This window comes from Topomyia yanbarensis, chromosome 1, assembly GCF_030247195.1.
Source record: "Topomyia yanbarensis strain Yona2022 chromosome 1, ASM3024719v1, whole genome shotgun sequence".
In the NCBI taxonomy this organism is placed as follows: Eukaryota; Metazoa; Arthropoda; class Insecta; order Diptera; family Culicidae; genus Topomyia; species Topomyia yanbarensis.
Genome location: NC_080670.1, coordinates 11,682,785 through 11,706,030, shown reverse-complemented (window position 1 = coordinate 11,706,030; position 23,246 = coordinate 11,682,785). Strand labels below are relative to the sequence as shown.

At 38.9% G+C, this 23,246-nt stretch overlaps 1 protein-coding gene across 1 annotated transcript in view; it reads right to left on the bottom strand.

Moving 5' to 3' along the window:
- LOC131693544 (uncharacterized) overlaps positions 1–23,246 on the bottom strand; it is a 42,862-nt gene that overhangs the window by 9,715 nt on the left and 9,901 nt on the right. Inside the window, exon 2 of the mRNA XM_058981457.1 lies at positions 994–1,146. Coding sequence (XP_058837440.1) covers positions 994–1,146 — 153 coding nt within the window. The remainder of the gene's footprint in view (positions 1–993; positions 1,147–23,246) is intronic.

Here is a 23,246-nt window from a genome sequence, read left to right as displayed (position 1 = left end):
AAAATACGTCATACGTATTGTTCATTTTATTCCTAAGTGTCTCTCAGTATCCCAGTACACACAACAGAAAGAAAAACTCTACCTTTATTTGCAAGTAACTAAATAAAACAACGTTTACCAGTCAGACTAGGTGGCGCATAATGTATCAGGCTATACAATTAACGACAATTAATTGCAAAAAGCAGTAACGTTCTTACGTTACTACGGACCACCGGTAGCGGCTGAAAATATCCTGCCGATCCCACGCATATGGATGACGAAGGCAGAACTTCTCAACAAAGCAACAATTTTCAATTTAAATAGAAACTTTCCGTGTTTACATACATGAAAGGTAAAGAAAAGACCGCCAACATGGTGCGATCTGTTTTGCATGTAATGAGTTTGTTTTGTTGTTGGACGCAGACAAATAGCCAACGAGGCAACGAGAACTGCTTTTTAACACAATAAAGGGAGTTTTTCACTTAGTTGTTTGAGTATGTTTCAAATGTCGGCCGAGTTTTGTGACTTGAACTTATCACAAACTAAACTACTCAAATCATATTTCATAACCTTTCACGGTGAACGTTAACGTGCTGCTGCTACCAGCGGAATCTACTATGAAATAATTTCGACTGCGTCAACGCTGACGACCGGTGAAACAATTGCAAGGAAACCGAGAGCTACGTTCTGCATAACGAAAGCCATAATCAGAGCTCTACCCGCTTCCCTCTATATTGTATTATAACTTGACATGGCAGGAAAGCTCCCAGTTCCTGTCAGCACACCGTATCAGAGTTTGCCTGCGATATTGTCGGGGAACGGATTAAACCAGCAGTTTTGTGGCTGGCAGGCAAGACCAGATGTGACTTAACAGCCGGGAATGCTAATGTGTGTGTACGAACCATAGAAAATAATGAGAGCAACATTTCATTCTGTAAGTTTCCTTCTACGAAACGAACGAATAAATGAGAGGGGGGTAAGGGAAACTAGGCACCTCACAATGATTTCACTTACCTTTCCCGCACTTGTCGATGTGGTTCGTTGCTGATAAATCCGGAGTACACTGACATGTGCGCGACTGCGGATCACAGATGGATCCGGCGAAGCCACACTCAGTGGTGCTCTCGCATTTATCACCAAACTTGAGCTGGCCCCGCTCGGAAGGATCTGGAATGATATAGAAAGGGGAAAATGGGGGCGTTAGTTAGAAGCTGATTTTATAATTTGTCTTATACGGTATGCATGTGTCAACACGGATTCAACTGCTGGAACGTGTGTATTATTACGAAAAGAGGACATTTTGTGTGGTTGAAAGTAAATGTTGGAAGGGCAGATGCTGGTTCGTAAGATCCCTTGTAAGATTATACAATTTTCGTTGATCAAGACTTGTAGTCAAAATACACCTATTTGTCAATATAAGATAAGTGATGGTGGAACGAAACGATTACACTATAACAAAATGAAACGTGCTTTTCGAAGCAGAACCCACTCTCCCAATTATCACTTTCAACCACTTATTTATAAGTCAAATGGATTCTCCGATAGTGGAAATGGTTTCAATCGATAACTTATGGAAGACACACACTCGCATACCCATCCATCATGGGCTGCTAAACTAATCAGTTCTCTTTCTAAGGACACATCACACAGCAGTCTCGGGGGAAGCATGTTCCAATAAATTGGACAAATGAGACATAAATGGCAATTACTCTGACCCTCTTCCGCTGGGTGGATTTGCTACTGTCCAATGCTACTAGTTTCACACTTGTAAATGTTTATATATCTATAGTGAATGGACACTCTTAGAAGCCCATTTGTCTTACGCTACCTCACTATTCAATCGTCCAACGAGGATGATGATGTATTTTTTCATTGTATACTTGTGTTCATATAGTAGTACAAATTCAAGTTCTATAAGGACGCAAATGGCAACTGTTATATTCGAATGAGATACTTTGTTTTCAATGATACACTTAACCTTATGAAAACGTTATGTTCTCGAAAAGAATCCCTTCCCACTTGATGGGAGGAATCGTTTCTGACGTTATTTTTCGCTTGGGCAATTTTAGTACTTAATCTACGCAACCCTAAAATAGATAACTCGACTGGAAACCAGGGCCGCCTAAAGTATATTTCAGGCCCCTGGGCACCAATGAACGAAGGGATCCCCAGTTTGGGAAGGTTTTTTTAAAATGATTTAGAAATACATTTCGGTGCTACGAAAGTAAAACAAAAAACATCATTGCGCCTGATGACGTATAATTGCCTGATGCTAGCCACCGACGAATTTGTGGAGGTTCGGAATCGTTCCGAGAACGTCATTCAAGACGTCGAAAGAACCCTCCTGTCACTGCATACTATGCAGTAAGCTATATTTCTCCCTTAGGAGAAAAATTTCTCACAGAGTGTAATCATTGTGCTTGTGGAGAGGATTACCACGACATTCAGCATGTTGTTTGGTCGTTCACTAAATACTGTGAAGTCAGATTCCGATTAGGAGATTCTTTACAAGTCCGAGGAAAACCAATCCATGTTGCTAATAGAGACATCCTGGCTTACCGCGATCCTCTATACATGCATAACAGCGGCTGCTCGTTAAATGGACCATTTGCGGCACTTCCGGAGGGATATAGAAAAACGGAAACACAACTTATGTTCCAATGGCAAACAACTAATCAAGCGTGATGTTCCGCAAGGAAAAAAAGTGTTGGCTAAGCGGATGAAACACAGTGAAATCGAAACATTGTTCGGTTAAGCAAGCCAAAACAATATGCAATATTTCAATTTTGAGTTTCGTAACTAATTTTAAAATAGATTACATTCTAATGATCACAACTGCTTTTTTGATTCTTGATCTTTGGTCCTTGATGCTTGGTCGTTTAGCCCTGTTTGTTGATGCTTGATTCTTGATCCTTGGTCCTGGATCCTTGATTCCTAGACCTTGATCTTGGATTATTGACCTTTGGTCCATGACCCATGATTATTGGTGCTTCATCCTTGGCCCTCGATCCTCGCCCCCTTAGTCCTTCATCGATGGTTCTTCATCATTAATTCCGGATTCTTAGTCATTGATCCTCGGTCCTAGTTCATGATCCTTTATCTCGATTATTGATCATTGATCATAAACAAAAAAAAATCAAGGTGTGAGCAACTAGTAACAATGATCAAGAATAGAAGTCATTGGTCTTTGATTTACGGCTCTACTCCGAATTACGATGTTCTGTTCTTTGGTCTTTAATCCTGGTCCGTGATCCTGGATCCATGTTCGATTGTTGGTCTTTGGTTTTTGGGAATTGAATTTTTACCGTTGGCTCATGATCATTAATATTTAACTATTATCCTTGGTTCTTGATGCTTAAGTCCTGTCATTTGATCCTATATGCTTGGTCCTTGATCTTCGATGCTTGCTCATTGGTGCTTAATTCTTAGTCCTTAATCCATGGACCTGGATTGGTCAATTCTTAATTCTTGTTTCTCAATTCTTGGCTATTATTCCTTGGTCCTTGGTCTGTGATCTGTTGCTTTGATCGTCAATATTGGCCAAGGATCCAATATCGACGATTAAAGCAACGGACGAAGGATCAAGGAATAATAACCTTGATTTTTGATCCACGATCGTAGATTCAAGATCATTACTCATAGTTCTTTGATCCTTGATATTTGATCATTGTATTTGATCCGAGTTGTCTTTGATCGTCGGTCCTTGATTTTTGGGCATTGATTTTTAGTCCTTGTTCTTTGATCCTTGCTTCTTCATTCTTCATTTTAAGTCCTCGATCTTTGATCGTTCGTCCTTGCTCGTTGGTTCTTGGACCTTAATCCTTATTCTTTGATCCTGGATACTAGTCCGTGATCGTGGATCCAGCTTTATTGGTGTTTGGTCCTTTTATCCTTTTTGATCTTTAATATTTATCATCATCATTATTGGATCCTCGACTCTTAATTGTTTATTCTGGGTTCTTGATCCTGGATCCTTAGTCCTTAACCTTGATCCCTGATCTTTGATCCATAACCCTTGACCATTGGTCATTTATTCTTGGTTCTCGATCCTCATCCCCTTAGTCATTGGTCGATGGTTAATCATTAATGTTGGATACTGTCATTGAACCACGGTCCTAGTTCACGATAGTTGATCATTGATCGAGGATAAAAATAAAGGAACTAGTAACTAAGACCAATGATCAAGCATAAGAGTCTTCGGTCTTTGATCCATGACCCTGATCTGAGATCCTTCGTCTTGTACTCTCGTCATTAGTCTTTGATCCTGGTTCGCGATACGTGGCTCTTGATGCTGGATCCATGATCTTTGATCCACGGTCCTTGTTCTTTAACAAAAGAAAAGGCATCAAGTTCCAAGGAACAAGTCCCGAACCAGTGATTAAAAACTAAGGATCAAAAACCAAGATTAACAAACGAAAGCCAAAAAACCAATGATCATGTGCCAAGATTTTTAACCCTTCAGGACTTGATCCTTGAAGCTTAATTCCTTTTCTTTTATCCTGTATGCTTGGTTCGTGATCTTTGATGTTTGTCATTCGTGCTTCATCTTTTGTCTTTGATCCATGGTGCTCATATGGTTTGATTCTGAATTCTTAGTTATTGTTCCTCGATCCTTGGTCATTGATTCGTCGCCTTGATCACCGATATTGGATCCTTAACCCTTGATTCTTTATCCTTGGATCCTTGATCGCTGGACTTGGTCCGAGTCATCGGTCCTTGATCCTTGGTAATTGATTTTTGGCACTTGGTCCTTATTTGATCGTTGATTTCAGAACCTTGATACTTCATCTCAAGTTTTTGATCTTTAATCCTTGATGTTGGTCCTTGAACAGTGGTCCTTGGGCCTTGATTCATCATCGGTCTTATTCATTGATCCTTGATCCTGGTCCGTGGACAATGGTCCTTGATCCACATTTATGGTCCGTGTTCTTTACTGATTGGTCTATGATGCTTGTTTTTTCGCTGATTTTTTATCATTGGCCCTAGATTCCTAATATTTAATCAATGAGCCTTCACTTGATCCATGATGCTTGATTTCTATTCTTTGGTTCTTATTTCTTAGTCCGTGGTCCTTGGACCTTGATTGGTAGTTATTTTTCTTTAATTATGAATTCTTAGTCATTGTTCCTTGATCTTGGTCTTTGATCTGTGACCTTTGTCATCAATATTGAGGCCATGGCCCTTGATTAGTAATACTGGGTCGCTGATTCGTGACTCTGGTTCGTAATCCGTGATTCTTGATCCTTGTTTCTGCATCCCGGATCTTTAGTTCAACAATGCTTGGTCCTTGATCGATGGTTCACAATCCTGGATCCTGAATACTTAAACATGGGTCATAGTTTTTGATACGTAATTTTTGAGCATTGGCCCTTGATTTAGTTCGAGACCTATTTTGATCTCTAGTCCTTGACTATTGGTCATTGATTTTTGGTACTTGGTACTTAATCTTTGATCATTGGTTCTTGATCACTCCTCTTTAACACATTATGCTTGATTATTAGTTCTTGATCATTGATCCATGCTCTTTGATCTTTGACTCTTGATTTTGGATTCTTGGTTCGTGATAATTGGTCCATCATACTTGGTCCTGAATACATATTTACTGATAATTGGTTTTTGAACATTGGCCCATGATCTTTGGTTTTTAATCTTAGACCCTTGGTCCTTTATCATTAGTCCTTGTACCTTTATCGTTCGTCGTTGATCCTTAACCTTGGCTCTTTGATCCTTGGCTCTCGTGCTTTGTCCTTTGGTTCTTGACCTCTGGTTCTAAGTTACGCATCAGTGAGATTGAAAATTAAAGAATATTTAAAAAATGAGTTACTGGCAATTCATCACTTAAACGTGTGCCGGTTTGAGTGTTGAATTGAATGGCGTATTAAATTTTGTATACAAGCAATTGTCCTCAAGTTAGACAGTTAAAAAAAAAGAAAATTGAAATAAATGTTCGAAACTTTTTTTACGGTCAAGCTCATAGCACATTGAAACCGTTTACTTCGCTGGTTAGGTGTCTTCGAAGAAATTTCATAACACAATACAGCGCGCATCTACTGAAAAATTAATTTTGGTGATCAATCCAGATAAAAGTTATTATGGTAAATCTTCAAAAAAGATGGGTGAGTAATGCCTGTAACTTAACCGTAGTTTCGTGACTACACTGCTGACTGTTCAATAAAATCTAATAATATTTAACGGAATCATTACACAAACAGAATGATGCTGTCAGTCCACGGAGGCATCCGCATCCTAATAATTGTCTTCTCTCCCGGTGTTGATATGCAGTGTTCCTTCCCAACTAAAATCAAAATCCTTTTCGTTCAAGATTGGTGGCTCGATGCATACAATTAGTCGGAACCAATCACGAATAAGCTTTGGTTGGATGTTTTAAAATCGATTTATCGTTTTGTTAGTTATTTTCCAACAATCAGTAATAAGAATAATTGTTTTTGCTAGTAGCACGGAACGACACAAACTCATTAAATCGTAATTTGACCACCGTGCTCAGCTCACAAATGCTTCCTTCTCGGTATTGTAGAGTCCTTCGGGGAGATACGCTGTTTGATTTAAACAGCTCAATACGAATGATAATAGAAACAAATCAGTAGCGGACCTATAATTAAAAATTTTCATCATTTTAGTATTCGGTTGGTGCACCATATTGACGGCCCCGAAATGGGCCGCGAATTTTCACTAGCCGCTTTTCGAAGATTTTTCAAAACACAGTTTGATCGTGACTAATGCGTGTCCTACATATTTCAAAATGTAATACACATTATCAAATATATTTTCGATAAAATCACGAAAAAATTGATTGATTCCTTTCAGTACAACAAGATATAAAGTTTCCACTGCTTATAGATTTTTTCTTCCGAAATTTGGAAAAGGGGCCCCTTTAAATAATTTTGTCGTTAGTCACGACAAAATTATTTAGATATTTGGTGTCTTCAGTAAAGTTTTGGATAAAGATATTTCGATCAACTTTTCTGAGGGCATGGGGCTATTCTAGGCATCTAGATATATTAGGTTATATGGAAAAATACCCTTTAGGAGGGTTTATTCTAATATTACTGTTTATGGTAACTGTTACATTTGTATGACCTTCTGAGAAATTGTTCTGAACAATAAAATACACAATCGATTCAATATATGAGACTCTCTCTTATATAATAAAAGCATATTCTATTCTATTCTATCCCTTACACAGCCAGTATTGAAAAGCATCCTGGAAAACACTGCAGGTATTCTTTAGTGTTTTTCTTTTCAACATTAATATTTGAAGCATATTACAATATGTCGCAAATATTACTGTGCAGAGTTGGGTTTGAAGATGTTTCAATATTATAAGGCAATTGAATTATTCATTTAATGAACAATTAAACCAACGAAACTTGAATGAGGAAGAAACGAGGACAACCGTACCGACCGTTTCAGTTTATATGATAAAACGTTGAGAGTGACTTTGCTAAGAAGGTTAATGTCACTCCTTTGGTCCTTTGGGATGGGACAGAGGTATTTACACCTTGCCCTGGCTCATTAAGGCTAGGTAAAAGCGCCTTTACTCGCTCTCTCTCTGTCTATCTTATATAATAAAAGCATATATTGAAAAATTTCATTTTAAAGAAAATTTCGTAAATATCGTTTTTCATTTCAATATGCAAATGCATACAAAGTGTCTTTAACAATATCATTTGAAGTATCATACCAAAAAACTTTACTGAAGACACCAAACCACTCATTTGTTTTTGAAGTGTTAATTCTCCATAATAACTTTTAGGAAAATGAATCGGTGAAATAATTGTTTCAAGGGAACGCTGAATTATGTTATAAAATTTCTTAGAAGACACCAAACCTTGCGAAACTATGTAACCTGTTTTCGAACATTTATTTCAGCTATCTTGACTTTAAAGATGCATATTTTGAAAATGATACTTTTTGTTTGAAATCGTATTACGCCATTGGTTTATTACGTTTGCCCTGATATTTCTACTGATCTACGGGCGTTTTTCTTCCGACCAAAGAATATAACTATCATTTGAAACATTTCTCGGTTCCTGGCGGCATACCACTCGGCCGTGCACAAGATCAGCAATATCCGGCTAAATCGGTTGCTAATTGTGGCTGGTAGTCTGGAGAAGGCAAACGCAATTGCTTACAATAATCGCTTTGCGGTCAAGCTCAGTTTCTATGTTCCAGCTCGTGAGGTGAAAATAGATGGCGCAGTTTCCGAGACGGGGTCTCACTTGCGAGGATCTGTTAATCGACGGGATTGACCGATTCAAAAATCCCTTACTTCAGCCAATAAAAACTGAAAACAATGGTACTATGCTGTAATGATGGGTGACACGAAGAACTGCGTCAGCTTACAACTTTTGCCCGCCGTGTCTTTTGTGTCGTTGACCGGCCTCCCGGCCGTGTTGGGATGCCACAACTCTTAGATTTTTCTCCAGATTGATCACACTTGGTCGAAAACGTCCTCATTTAAGTCACTGCATTATTCCCAGTCGAATTCCCGATCTGGATAACAAATACTACGCCCAGTCGAACCACCAAGACCACGAACAAAAAAAGGAATTTTTAATGATAGTTTTCGGGTTTTTGGTTCTTTATTCAATATTGTATTACATAAACACTACAAATTCTACAATTATAAGCTCTAGTAAATATTTTTCGTGTCAAGTCTCCCTGTCTGTCTCCACCATTACAAACGACAAAATTTCTAAAACACGAAGAGAACTTCTCCATCAATTGTGCGGGCCATGAAAAACCACTCGAGCCCCTGACCGTAGCCCAGTTTGCCCGTGCGTAAAGACGACACAACTGGAAACATAACGAAACCGGACAGAGCAAATTTCTCATGAATAATTCAATTCTTCATCCAAATGATACAGATTTTATCACACATTCATATGCAGTGGAAACATCAGTAGGACTTGGCATCCTAAAGCAATGCGCCACCATACATTTCAAGACAATTGGTCTCGCCATGCTGCTGCTAGAGCTAGAGTCTCGCTGTATGCTCCGACGGGTAACATGATTTTCATGTCATGACCTATCCATCCGTCGGAGGATGACTACTCTGGACGATGACGTTAAAACGAAGCTGTATGTGATTGACATCTTGCCTGCAGCTGTGTCATGTATGTATGTGAATATATTGCGATGAGTAGTAGTTCTACTGAGTCCTGCTTTCTCTCGTTACGAGAAAGGTGTTAATTAACGCACCTTTGTTACCTACAGTTTCCGAGTGCTGCAGGCATTTCTAATCATTCCTAGTTGGGAATAGTTGGTAAGGATAGAGTGATTCTAGAAATTGCATCACCTAGGGTTGAGTATTACTCTCGGGCAGTGTTGCCACCTGTGCCGATTTAAACGGAAAATTTAATTTTATAACAGACACACATTTATGTGCAGATTAGTATAGATTTGTCTCAGTCCAAAAATTTATTACGAGTCTTCCTCTACCACTAGTATGTAACGCATGTGCTCTTCTATACAATGAAAGCGAATGTTGCCAGTATATCGGATTGATGGTATATTTATAGATTCAAGCAATTTTGATGTTTTTTTTTATTTTTATTTTGATCATGGAGCTATTAACCTTAGGGTCATTCGCCTCTTTGTCGGATTAGAGAAATCTCTTTAGAAAAACCTCTAAACCTATGTGCGTGGTTGGGAATTAAACTCAGGTGAGCTGCGTACAAGGCAATCAATTTACCAACTACGCAATGCCGGCCCCTACAAATTTTGATGTTTCACGTTGAACCGAAATCAAACATAACCTACCCGCTGTCGCCCTAGTGCACTGAATGCATCACGTTTAAAAATTCTAGCTTTGAGCATCAGTAGGAAACATTAACATGACTTTCAGAAAATTAAACAGGTTTTATCGTTAATATCACGTCTGTTGTTATAGAAACCACGTATACCTCTGCATCTTCACAGTTGCCACAGGAAGAAATTTATGTTAAACAAGTGACATAAATAGTTACATAAATTTTGATTTACCGTAATAAGCGACACCGATCTACGCAACTCGTAGAAGCCCGATCAGAAAGCATATCAAAACAATTATAACTATGGTTGATATTTATAACAACTGGAGTTATATTCAGATAACGGAATGGAAAATGGATCGCGGACAGTTTTCTATACTATAAATATTATAACATAATCTAATATGAGACCATCAATTTATGAATTTATCGTTTGTTACTAGGTCACTGTCATTAGATGATTATATCTAATACAGTTCTCTTACAGTGGACGCTTCTACTTTTGGAAAAATATTATATCTCATTTAGTTTTAACTTTGATAAAATCATATCAAATTTTGTTACAATGTTGTTATCATTGGCCAGTTTTTTTGTTTTATTTTATGTTATTTTAACAACTAACCAGCCGGATTTATAACAGGTTCTGTTTCAAAATATTTTTGAAATAAATAACTCCAGGTGTTATAAATCAGTGACGCCCTTCTGATCGGGAGTGTTATCAATTGCCAATTGCTCTGGGCAGCCGGCTACCGAGATTATTAAATCAGCATGGTTCGTTCCTAAACCTCGCATATACAATTAGATTTTCCGAAACAGAAATGACAGGCAAATGGTCCCACGATTAAAACGAAACCAAAATCAAGTCGTACAATATATTTGTAGCTCTAAGAAATAAGAAAATATTTAAACATATTCATCGTGACATCGACGAAATTTCGGACATTCCCCGGAATATGTTTATCAACTAACAGCAACCTGCTTGGGTCATAGTTTTAGCGATTTCCACCAACTAATTTCACAGTTAAAGGATATCTTTAACCTATGTGACCTTTGCATTCCTCTTCTCTTCCGCTTCATAATCACACAAAAACTTTTCAATTTATCCAGAGTCTCCTCTGAATATGATGCATCTCAGTAATGTCAGGTGCAGCACGCTGTATTAAGCTTTTGATATCGAAACGGAGCGCATCCTGCGCCATGCTCCCCTGCACCATCATCGCTACAGCATTTCGCTCTGGTAAGCAGATTGATAAATCACATTTTCGTGCTCCTTTGCCCGGGGAAAAAGATGAGTTATCCTTCAACAGCTCTCAAGTTTATGTTGATGGAAAAGCGATTTTTTACGAATCTTTTTTTTATGTTTGGTAGTTTTGGGCGAAAAGGAATCAATTTTTCAAAGTGTGTGATGGTGATAAATCACTGCACTGGTGATGAGATTATTTGCGGGAACGTTTAAGTGATTGTGTTGAGATTAAATAGGCTGGCTGGGGTATTTATTTTGTTTGCCAGTTTGTGCTAGAGTCAGCTGGTTCGTGCTACAAACTGTGCGTAGGTTGTGAAGACTCCTTAAAAAGCGAGAGTTTTGCAGCATAATCCTTTGACGAATTTTCACCTGCTATTTGCACAGACTAAACTACGCAGTCGATCAGGATAATTGCATGGCGTGTGCTACGGTCTTGTTGAGGCTGAGCATCACTATTGGTAGGGGCTCAAACATACGACGACTGGCGTATGAGACTTGCGCTAAACCCTCTGCATCACCGTAGCAGTCTGCCGAAACGGAAGACAGAACTTTCACGGCAGAATTTTCGAGTTTGATTTGTTAACAATGGAGAAATTCTAGTTTTATGTTTTTCATACTGCAAGCGAGGCGGTTGCATTCAACCAAGACTATCCCTTCGTTCATCGATCAAGAACTCCTTAACGTTAGTACCCTACGGAATCCAGGTTAGTACTTATCAATTTTTTCACCGGGATCCCTTACTCTGAAGTAGTTTTAAAAACTCTATAACGATAAAATTAAACAACTACCAAACTATAAATTACGATTTAATCGACGAAGACTGCACTCAGTCTTCTTGAAGTCAAACTTCTTGAAACTGATTTGTACTATTGTAATGAAAAAAAAACTAATAAATACAGGAACAGACACCAATACACGGAAAAAATCCATTCAAAAATTCATGAACAAAAAAGCACAATTCGAGAACTGAACGATTTAGGAAAATCGTGACCAAGTTCCTAAAATTATGCATAATAAAACTCGAATTCATGAAACTATTTACCAATAAGATACAAGGCGTTACATTTTTATTATATTTTGATTATAGAGGTTTTAATCCTATGGTCAATCTCTTTTGGAAAACCTAGTGAATGCGAAGGTGAGCTGCGTACAAGGCAATCGATTTACCAACTACGCTATGCCCGTCCCCTAGGCGTTACATTTCATTTACTGTAGTTGATTCCGGGACATGTTTAGTTTTTGCTATTATTCTATTTCATAACTTGATGGTTGGTACATTGGTTTGTATAAAGTATATTAACTAAAAAACCGACATTTAAATGATTTTTCGTAATTTCTATTCACATTATCGTGATCTTTTAGTCACAAGTTTTCTGTTCATGATTTGAGGGTCTTAGTCATGATTTTCGTAATTCATATGCTCATTATCGTGATATTTTATTCTTGAGCTCACTTTTGAATTTCACACGTGGTCTGATTCCCGGTATCTTGTTTTATGCACTATATCACGACAACGATTTGTGGCGCAATAATATATGTTTGGTTCACAGTGCAGTTTTCATTTTCTAAGGTGGTAATGCTTTACTTATAATTGCTGCACGGCTATTAGTAGTCAGTAAAAGCTGGATGTAACTATATGGTATTTCATAAAAAAATCCCAATTTTGTGAAATAGTTCACGTAAAAATATTAAGACCATGTGTAGAAATGCATGAAATTGAAAATGGTTAAGGATATCTTCCAAACATCACAAGCATTCACTATGAATCATGAACCAGTTCACGAATTCATGAATAATTTTAAGATTTTGTGAACTATTTCACTAGCTCGCACGATCTGGCGTGATTATTATAATAGGAATCATCAACCAGGTCCCGTTTCCATAAATATCATTCCATGATTCTGTAAACTATTTCACGAGCACGAATGGTGAGTTGTGGCTAATATACTAGGAATCATGAACCAGTTCACAAATTAATGAATAATATTTTCTGATTTTTTTACTATTTCACAAACACGAGTGGCCAGTCGAGACTAAATGGCTAAGAATCATTCATCAGTTCCCATATACATGACCAATATTTTATGATTTTGTGAACTATTTGACGAGCACGAATGTGAGCTGGTAATCATGAACTAGTTCACGATGATTGATAGCATTCGTGAATAATATCCCGTAAAATAGTTCACAAGAAAATATGTTTTGATTTTATGAACTAATTCACAGCCAAGATCATGTTGAAGATTTAATAAATCATGAATCAGTTCACGTCGCATAATCGGACGCTGAATAATGTTCCTAAATTTACCGATAAATTAACGATTCAACCTTTGATTTTATGAATAATGTTCATAAAGTTGTGAATTAGTTCACGTACAGAACATCGATTTGGTAATGGCATGGCGTTATAAAACATAATTTTTGCTCATGGTCCTGTTTCTCGTAATGCAAAAACATTCTTATTCCAGTGTTCATGGTATTCACGATTTTAGGAACAAGAACAATTTTGGAAACAATCTCATCGGTATAATCAAAACTTTTGCTCAGACGGGACACCACATTTGACCAGTCGTTCGACTGAAACACAAATTGTGTTTCCGTTTTAGGGATTTAGCGTAAAACCGTTGCTAGCCCATTCCGGCAATAAGTTAGTGTCGGTTTCTGATGAGACGAAGTCGAAACGGACCCTTGACTTTGGTAACAATTTTTTCCCTGTGTGTAGCGTCTTAAGCCTGTAAGAAGACTTGATGGGTCCTTTGGAGCAGGTGAAAAATATGACATTCGGAGGCTAATAGACGACACTCAACATAGTTTCTCCGCACAGCAAGAGGCGCATTTGAGAACTACGGGTAAGCATTAAAAAAATTAATTCAAATTTTAAAGCCCCGGGTCAGTTAAGCAACCGCTATGACTCGCATCAAATAAATTAACTGGAAAATAAACTACATCCTTATCAAGGGAAAACATTCCGATAATAATTGGGTTAGACATTTCACAACCTTGTCGTAGTCACTTTAAACTTTAATACCAGTGCAGAAACGAAATTCTTCAACTTGAACAAGTGGCGACTTTTTCCAGTAAATTACAACCCTAAATATTCCGTCGTTTTGATAATTTAGAGCTCTGCTTCCCGCGAATTCCAAGCGACACTGGAGACGTCATTAATATGAAAATCTAATTAGCATATTTTGTCTGCAAAAAAAGATGAATATAATTATCTCCCACGCTTCCGCAGTGGCTTTGGGGGGGGGGAGAGGTTAAACTTATCATGGATGATGTTGAGTCTGAGTTTTACTGCCGACTGGTTTATCACTCAGGAGCGAGAAACTGTGCCCAGAGGGAAGGTGTTTATTAATTCAAATGTGCTGTCACGTGCAACTAACGTAATGAGCGAGTACTGGAATTAGATAAATTAAAAACAAGATGCTTAAGTTCTAATGGTTGAACATGAAATAAAGACCTACTAGATTTTTTTAGGGTAACTTTATATAGAGTAACGATAAACACTGTCTCTTCAGTTACTCAAAAACTATTTCCCGGAATTACAGAAACCGATAATGGATGGTACACATAACGGACGATTGGCATAATGGACATTTTTTTCGAGAGTTGTCCCTACTGGAACTGTAGAGCTAGGTTCTCGGAAGGGCTTCCCGGCAGAATCACACACACACACACACACACACTTCAATTGCAGACGAGACAGGCAATGGCGCCCACTAAAATACTGCCTTAGACCAACTGTAGCGGGCCGTGATTCTGCATGTGATATTTATTATACGGTTCAGGTATGTGCGGGCGTAGGGCCTTCGCGATCGCGTGTATCATCGCGAAGGGCTCGAGCATTTGTGCGTTAACGTGTTCGATCGCGTGTGCGTTTCTATGTCGCGTGTGCTAACGTGTAACTTCGCGTGTATGAATTCGATACTTATTTTTTCGTGTAACGTTCAGATTCTAGAACAAAGTGGGTTCCATCCCGATCAGAAACACATAACAGAAATATTTCAAAACTATAACTCGCATTGTAAGTTGTTATAAATTTCTGTTATTTTAACTAATAACGAGACCTAATTTATAACACAATATGTTACAAAAAATGTGTGCTGCTATAATCTTGTTATTTCATTCTGATCGGGATATCACTAGAGTTCCCAGTCATGTCGCCAAGGGACGTGTTGTCTAGTGGATAAAGCTCATATTTTTTTTAATTGGTATAACTGAATGTATGGACCTTAGTTGCTAGAATGGAGGGGTAAAGATTTCCGGACGTGACCGATTCATGATCGCGAGCGTTTGCGGATTCGCGTTTGTAACTTCGTAAGTACTAAAATGATCACAAATGTCGCGTGTGCTCGCGTGAATATATTCGATTTTGTAACCCTGTGGTAATTCACATACTCGCGTGTGTTCTTGGATGGCCCCGCGGATTGTCATTCTGATATTTAGTTTTCGGTGTACGGATCACATTCTGACAGGGAGTGAGTTACTCCATATCACTAGAGTTCCCGGTCATGTCGCCATGGACCGTATTGTCCAGTGGATATGAGAGCTTTCTTTTTAATTGATTCAATTGAAGGCATGGACCTAGACTTCTGGAATCGAGGATAGAGATTTCCGAACGTGACCGATTCATGATCGCGCGAGTGCGAGTGACCGTAGATTCACGCTTGAGACTGCGTTTGAATGTTTACAAGTGACGTTCATATTATCACCGGGATGGTATCATGTCTGCGAGAGCGCGGGTGTAGGTTGCATGGATGATCGCGATGGGCTCAAGCATTTGTATGTTTGTTTGTCGCGTGTATGTGACTTCGTGTGTATAAATTCGATTTTTATGTCGCCATGGAACATGTAGTTTAGTGGATATGAGCATCACCTTTTTGATTGGTCCACCTGACTTATGCTACTAGTGCCGAGAATATGGGTTTCCGGACGAAACCGACTCATGATCGCGCGAACACGGGCATTTGGAGGTTCACTCTTGAGACCGCGTTTGTGAATTTATAAGTGCTAAACCGTTTACTTAGTTGCCGGGGTGTTATCCTGTTTGCAAGATCATGGGTGTGGTTCTGCGTGGATGATCGCGAATGACTCGAGCGTTTGTATGTTGACGTTTTTGTCGCGTGTGCTAGTGTGCGTGTGGCCATTCGCATGTTCGCATGTTCTTCAATGATCGCGCATGGATGTCTTGTCTAGTTTTTATTTCTATTGGTCCAACTGAAGGCATGAGTTTGGGCTGCTAAGATCAAGGGCAGAGACTTCCGGACGTGATCGATTAATGATTGCGCTAGCGGTGGGTTGATGCTTGAGACCGCGTTGGTAAACGTTTGGGTGCAAACGTTCACTTAATTACCGGAGTGTTTGAATGTTGCAATTTGTGTTAGTGAGTGTTAGCATGGTTCTAATTTAAAATATAGCAATAAAAGAAGGGTGCCTCCAGAGAGAATTGGGTGCTAAACCCATATTGTATATTATTTGACCATGGCAATGGATAATAAAGGTCGTCAAGTTATGTACTAAATTTGATCGCAATGTAGCTTAACTAACAAGAAAATAATCGTATCCCATTTTTCTGTGATATAATCCCTGTAATACTGCTTTGGTGGAAAAGCCCCCGGGCCACATCAAAGTACTCATGCCGAGGGACGATTGGCATAATGGACATTAGGCATAAATTAGCATGTTGATGGCGTCGGGTGATGAGACCTGAAGGCTGTTACTATTTCAATTTTGTAGAATTACACTGGAAGCTGACTAAACTCGACTTTTTTATGGAACCTAGCGCTTAATTTGGTTGCATCATACTACTAAGGAATTTAGTCGTTAGGGCGGCGCTGTTATCAACTTTTTTCATAAAACTAGATAGAAAAATGGTATCTTCGAGAAAGTTATGAAGGACTCATTTTAAATATGTCTTCTGAAGATGGAAACTTTGTAGGTTCTGTATGTTTCGCAAGTTTTGGGTGAAAATTGAAGTTATAGATTGTGTTTTCAAAAATGCGCCATATTGCAAAACTTGTAGAACCTACAAAGTTAGTATCTTCAAAAGGTTTACTTATAATTACCTGACATAGCACTTTCTCGTAGACACCATCTTTCTATATCGTTCAATTAAATAGTTGATAACAGCGTTGCCCTAGCGTCTGCATACCAAAACTAATATAAAATTAACAAATAAAGCGCTACATGCTATACAACAACTTTGCCAAAGACAGCCTAATTCTAAAACTAAAAATAAGGAAAGACGTCTGAATTGTGGGTTACCCCCTTTTTGGACGCTAGGTACCCCCGGAATAACCCCACAACTCCCTCGAATTACTAAAATGCTCGTGAATTGGCAAGTAGTGCATAAAATGGTCTTATTTTTTCTAGACAAAATAAGTCAATGAACTACCAATAAAATAATGCATTATTACAATACAAATTTTGAAAGATTGAAAATGCGGAAGTTTACGGTTAAGAGGATATATCTAGGCACACAAGAATAATATTTTAACAGCTTGTAACGGCTATCACCATAACTGAGAAACAACTGAGGATCCGAATCAGCGCACTTCCCAGTACACATTTCGAAAACTCAATACCGCCTTTTTCCCAAACATTGCACTGAACTTTCATCCGAACTATCGGAAAACAACTCAGCAGTTTTACTCCAAGTGCTGTCTCAAGATTTTCCTTCACGGTTATACCCACTCACTATTTTCAATGGCAGTTACAGTTGATCCGATTTACAAGAGAAAACCATTAAACTCGAAAGTTTGCCCATTTTACCATGCAGCAAGCTCGAACAAGAGTCCCAGTAAATTTTAAATCAGATTTCAAACTGACAGCTTTTAATTACGTTTCGTTACTACTGTTGAAGTGGAATAACTGATCTATTTTTGAACAGTACAAAATTCAAACTCGATCAGCCGACGCCAACTAACGACATGAATTGATTAGGACAGACCGGAATGGAAGCCAGAATCAGTGAATCCTGCCTTCACTCGGAAAACGCATCCGAAATTTATTCACGGAACGCTGCTCATTGGCCCCTGTACTGTAGTGGGAAAAGTACACAACTCGGTAGAAAAACTTTTTGCCGCTTGATTGGTTCACACTGGCCCCCCGTGTTTGCCGGTGGAAAACAAAAGCAGTTCAAACATACACCTGCGATGACTTGACGACTGCAATTTATGCTAGGATGCACATTTTCTATAGGTGCATGAATAAACTGCACTCGTGGCAATGATTCGCTATTCTCTGGTGGAATGCAGCATTCCACATGTGTGGAAATTATACTCTAATGAGCAGATTTCCTGGAGTGTGGAGTTTGGACAGCGACAGCGATATGCAACTAACGATTCTATTAATTGCGTCGCTCGGGATGCAAAGTTGGGATATCATAAATTTAGTAATGCAGGCAGCGGAGCCTAGCGTTGGGGAAATTTTAACGTGCATTTCCAGTAAATACGGTACGGGTAGAACATCCCAGAAAGTACTGACACATTTCGATGGGTAGATGAGTAGATAATTTGTGAATAGATCTATGCGATGGGTGCCCTCGAGAACCTAGACTTTTGAAAGGTTTAGAGCGTGGATGCAGATTTGCAATTACAGCTCTAGTATGGTGTACTTTGGGACACCCACCATAATAAAAAAAAATCTAGAAACAAAGACCACCAAGAAATTGTGTCTTTTTGATAGAGTTAATAAGTTTGCATTCCACTAAGGGACAAGAACATATCATATCATTAAATAAGATTCGAAAACCCATTTCTGGCATTCCGCTAAAATTTAAATAAAATCTAAGACAATAGATTCACCAATTTCCGACCCCTTCACCACATCCGAAACCAGTTAAATTTCCCCTTTCGTAAGCAGGATCAACAACCATATTTTTGCATTTGAATATTTGATAAGGGTGAACCGTACCATGTCCAAAGAAAACGGCGCTGCCTCGACGGTGACGCCTCGGTTCAGAAGTGAAACAATAACGCATTCAGAAAATCGACGTAATCCCTAAATTCGCAATTTCGGATCCGCCGTTTGATCCAGAATAATAGCTAAGGTAAGGCATTTTCGAAGGTGCGGCTTATATTGTGTCGTTTACATAAATATTTGATATGATGTCGAACGTTGTAAGGAAAAAAATCACCACTTCTGTATGCAATAAGAGAGGGAGTGTAGCTGAAGAGTTTGTCAATCCCTTCCTGGCACACTTAGATTGGATTGCGCTATAGTAAATATTTTGACGTAACTTTCATTCGATCTCGTCTGTGTACATACATAATGAAAATAGAACGGAGAAATTTTTTGGTCGGATTGACAAACGCATTCGCCTTCTATTGTCAACACTATATGTAGGGTAGACGAGCTCTTATTCATATCCTTAGTCAGGATGTCACACTATTTTGTTGATAACTCGATTAACTATCACTGGATTGCTCTTAAATAGGTTTGAACATCTTTGCTTCGTTCCTAAGACGTAATACAATGAAAATTCTGGCCTGGAAATGTAAAATACTCGCGTTTGAGCAAAGTGAAAAATTATGTACAACACACCCTTATTTATCCTACCATTTAATCTAATGTGCTGGGGTTAGCAGACACTGCTCTAAATAAAGTGTGCGGAATGAATAGAGGTGCTAAGACGAATTAGAGCACAGTTATCCTATTACTAAATATTTCGATCCACATTCAAAGATTTTCTCACATCACATCCGGGATATTTCAAACCAACATTGTTGCAACGCCCCTATCTCCAGGCAAATACTTTAATTTACGAATGTGTGGATCAGCGGGAAAACATTGTCCGCCATTAAATTTACATGACTTTGCCGCCCTTTAAACCAAATGTCCGTGTAATCTTCACGGTTGCCACCCGCTGTCGGTATACCATAAAAGCTATTTTCATACGACTCGCTGTTATATTATTCATAGGGGTTTTTGTGTTGCACGGTCCTCTGACCTGATTTTCGCTTACACTTCGGCCACTGAAAAATTGATGCATCCCCCCACCCAATCGCTCGCAGAGCAGTAATTGTAAAAAATGGCAACACGTATCACAACAAATGTTTCTTCTTTGCTGCGTGTCGTTCGACATCTTCTTTTCGTTTCTCTATTCCAAGGGGGAAGCATTTTTGCTGGGGAAACTTTTTGAGCTCCCATAATTCACATGGAGAAAATCCATTTGCTCGCATTGGAAGAATTTTATTGTCTACAACTATATCGAAGACCGCCAATTGATTCAATTTCATTAGAAGTTATTTAACTTTTAACGAGTTTTACCCAATGCCCATGGAGGCATATGGTGGTGATTTTTTACTTATTGGCTATGCGAAAAAGGGACTAAATTTAGTGGAAAAGTATTTTTGGAAAATTACCGGTAATATTTAAGATAAGTCATTATTTGGCCGGAATTTGACTTCCTTGTTCTTACTTACGTCCAATTGAAAATTTTCTCCAGCATTTGGAAATCACCCAACATTTGCTCGATCTGACAGAAAAGAGGTGTTCGATGTAACTCTCTGCTCTGACGGTATTACACATGAGTTAGCAAACTGGATCGCACTCAACGAGCTCAAAACGTTATCTGATCGAAAGTACAGTTTCGACCCGTTTTTATAAACTCACGATTTTATACACCCCCGTTCTTATGCACCACCAATTGTATGAACGTTTTGCACCCGATTTTATCAACCTCCCGTTAATTCATTCTTTTATACCAGCAATTCACCATTATTTACTAGAACGAACCCATAAGGGCGATGTGTAATGTTTTCAATAGTGTGTATGACCATTTTGATTTTGACTCCCCACCACGGGGAGACTTGACAAAAAAAACTCGCTGCTAATGGCCAATTGCGACCGACCGAGATTCCGGTTGGGATGTTGAGCTGCGGGGGCGTGAAAACTTCATGATCGCATGGAAACGAGCGTTTGTATGTTGTTTGCGTTTGAGGTAGCGTTTCAAAATTTATAAAATTAAAATCCAACGTTTCTAAATTTATAAAACTACAATCCTCCTAAGACATTCCCCTAATCTGCGGGGCGACGTTATGTTTGCGAGATGTGCGCTCATGATCGTGAAGCTTCGAGCGATTGTATGTTAAGGTATTTGATCACGTGCGCGGACTTACATATGCGTGCCTGATCGTGAAGAATCGAGCGATTGTATGTTAAGAGGTTTGATCACGTGCGCGCTTGTATATGGCGTGTGCTAGCTTATATGTAACTTCACGTGTAAACATACGATTGTACAAGCGTGTGGCAATTTGCATATTCAAGTGGGCTCGTGAAAGTCCGCGCGGATCGCCATTCCTGATATTTAATGTGCGGTTCAAATGCTAGAAGAAAGTGAGCTCTCCCGTATCACTAGAGTTCCCTGCAAACATCATCCTGAAACTTTTTGTCTAGTGTATATGAGCGTAATATTTTTTAAGAATCATCCCATCAATTGGATGGGACCTAGGCTGCTAGGACCTAGGGTACGGGTTTTCGGAAGTGAAGGATTCAGGCTCGGATTGGAACGCACGTTTGTATAATCGCATTTGAGACTGAGTTTATAAACACAGAAGTGTTAAAACGTTCATTTAATCATAGAAGCGTTTTCATGTTTGCGAGATCGTGGGCGTAGGTTTGCGTAGATGATCGCAATTGCATGTTCGCGTTTGTGATCAGGTTCGTATTACCGCGCGAAGCTCGAGCGATTGTATGTTACTTCGCGCGTTTAAATTCGTTTTTATAACCGGGTAACCGCTTGTATATTCGTGTGGGCCTTTGAATGAGATCGCGGACTTCGGTTTTGAGTGTACGGTTTCTGATCTGGAAGGGAATGTGTTTACCCGTATCACTAGAGTAACCGACGAAAGCGTATTCTAATGAATATGCATTTATTATCCAATGTTTCTGCTTAGTGGTGAACAATTTGGGCAAAAGCTCATTTTCCTACACTGAGGAAAAAATTATTTAGAACACCATTTGCGCTGTTTGCTCACACACACAGTTGGAGTCTCCGTTTTTGGAGCTAGCGTCAATCCGGCGCTAGCTTAGTCCTGTCGCTAAGTTAGTGTCGGATTCTGATGAGACGAAGTCGAAACGAAAATTCCATAACTAATTTAATATTATTTTATCTTGAGACGAAGATTGAAATCATAGACCTGGGTTGCTAGGACCAAAGGTAAGGACTTCCGCGTGTGACCGATCAATAATAGTATGGACACGGGCGTTCGTATAATCGCACTAGAGATCGCGTTTATATATTCGTAGTTGATAACATATTGACTTGATCACCAGAGCGTTTTTGTATATGTAAGATCGAGGACATAGTTGTGCGGGGATGATCGCAATTGCATGCTCACGACCATGACTAGATTTGTATTATCGCGAAGGGCACAAGCATTTCTTTGTTAACATGTTTGATCTTGTGAGTCTCGTCGACATCCTGATGGAATTCGTTAATCGCATGTCTTTAACAATGCGTTGGTGCTGCAGCTCCCACCTGTTTGGTCGTCGTGAAGGAACGCCAAAAAATGAGTATTCCAGTTGAAATTGCGTTTAAACTTACCCTATAAGCTGTATCGATAAACCGTACTATCGAAGATCTCTCTGTACAAATAGTAATACTACGAAAAACTCGCATGAACTGCCACAAAACATTTACGGGTGACAAACTATGTTGACATCATTCTGTTTGTTTTCACTGTTCTACCCATTTCGACACGGTTTGGTTAAATTCCTTCGACCTCAGCGTGCGGAATCGGTGTATCAGTCATCTGCTGAGAAAATATGAAAGTACCAACATATCGAAAATAATCGCAACTCATATCATAAATCACTTTGGATGTTTTCGCTGGATGTAGAATGACTTCACGATAAACAAACATGAATGAAGCTGAAGTACAAGTACATAGCGAAAGGGGAAAAATATTCGGGATAATGCACATCATCAATCATCGATGCTTGATGGTTTTACATTGGGATGTGGTTCTCAAATCGATCGATTCATGAAGTGATGTCGTTGGTTCGTGTTGGACTGCAAGAACTATCTGCAGGCCCAGGAGACTCATTACAGCTCAAGACTATTGAATTTTGCTTGAAAAAAATACTGAGGGAGTCTTTAGCGACTACCTGTTTTACATTCTTAATGGAAAGGTCATCAAATTTCACAAAACATATAAAAAAAACCTATTTTAATCCACCTAGCGGTGCAATTGTGCTTTTCTCAATCATGAATCACGAGAATGTGTGCGTTGTTTATATTCATTAAA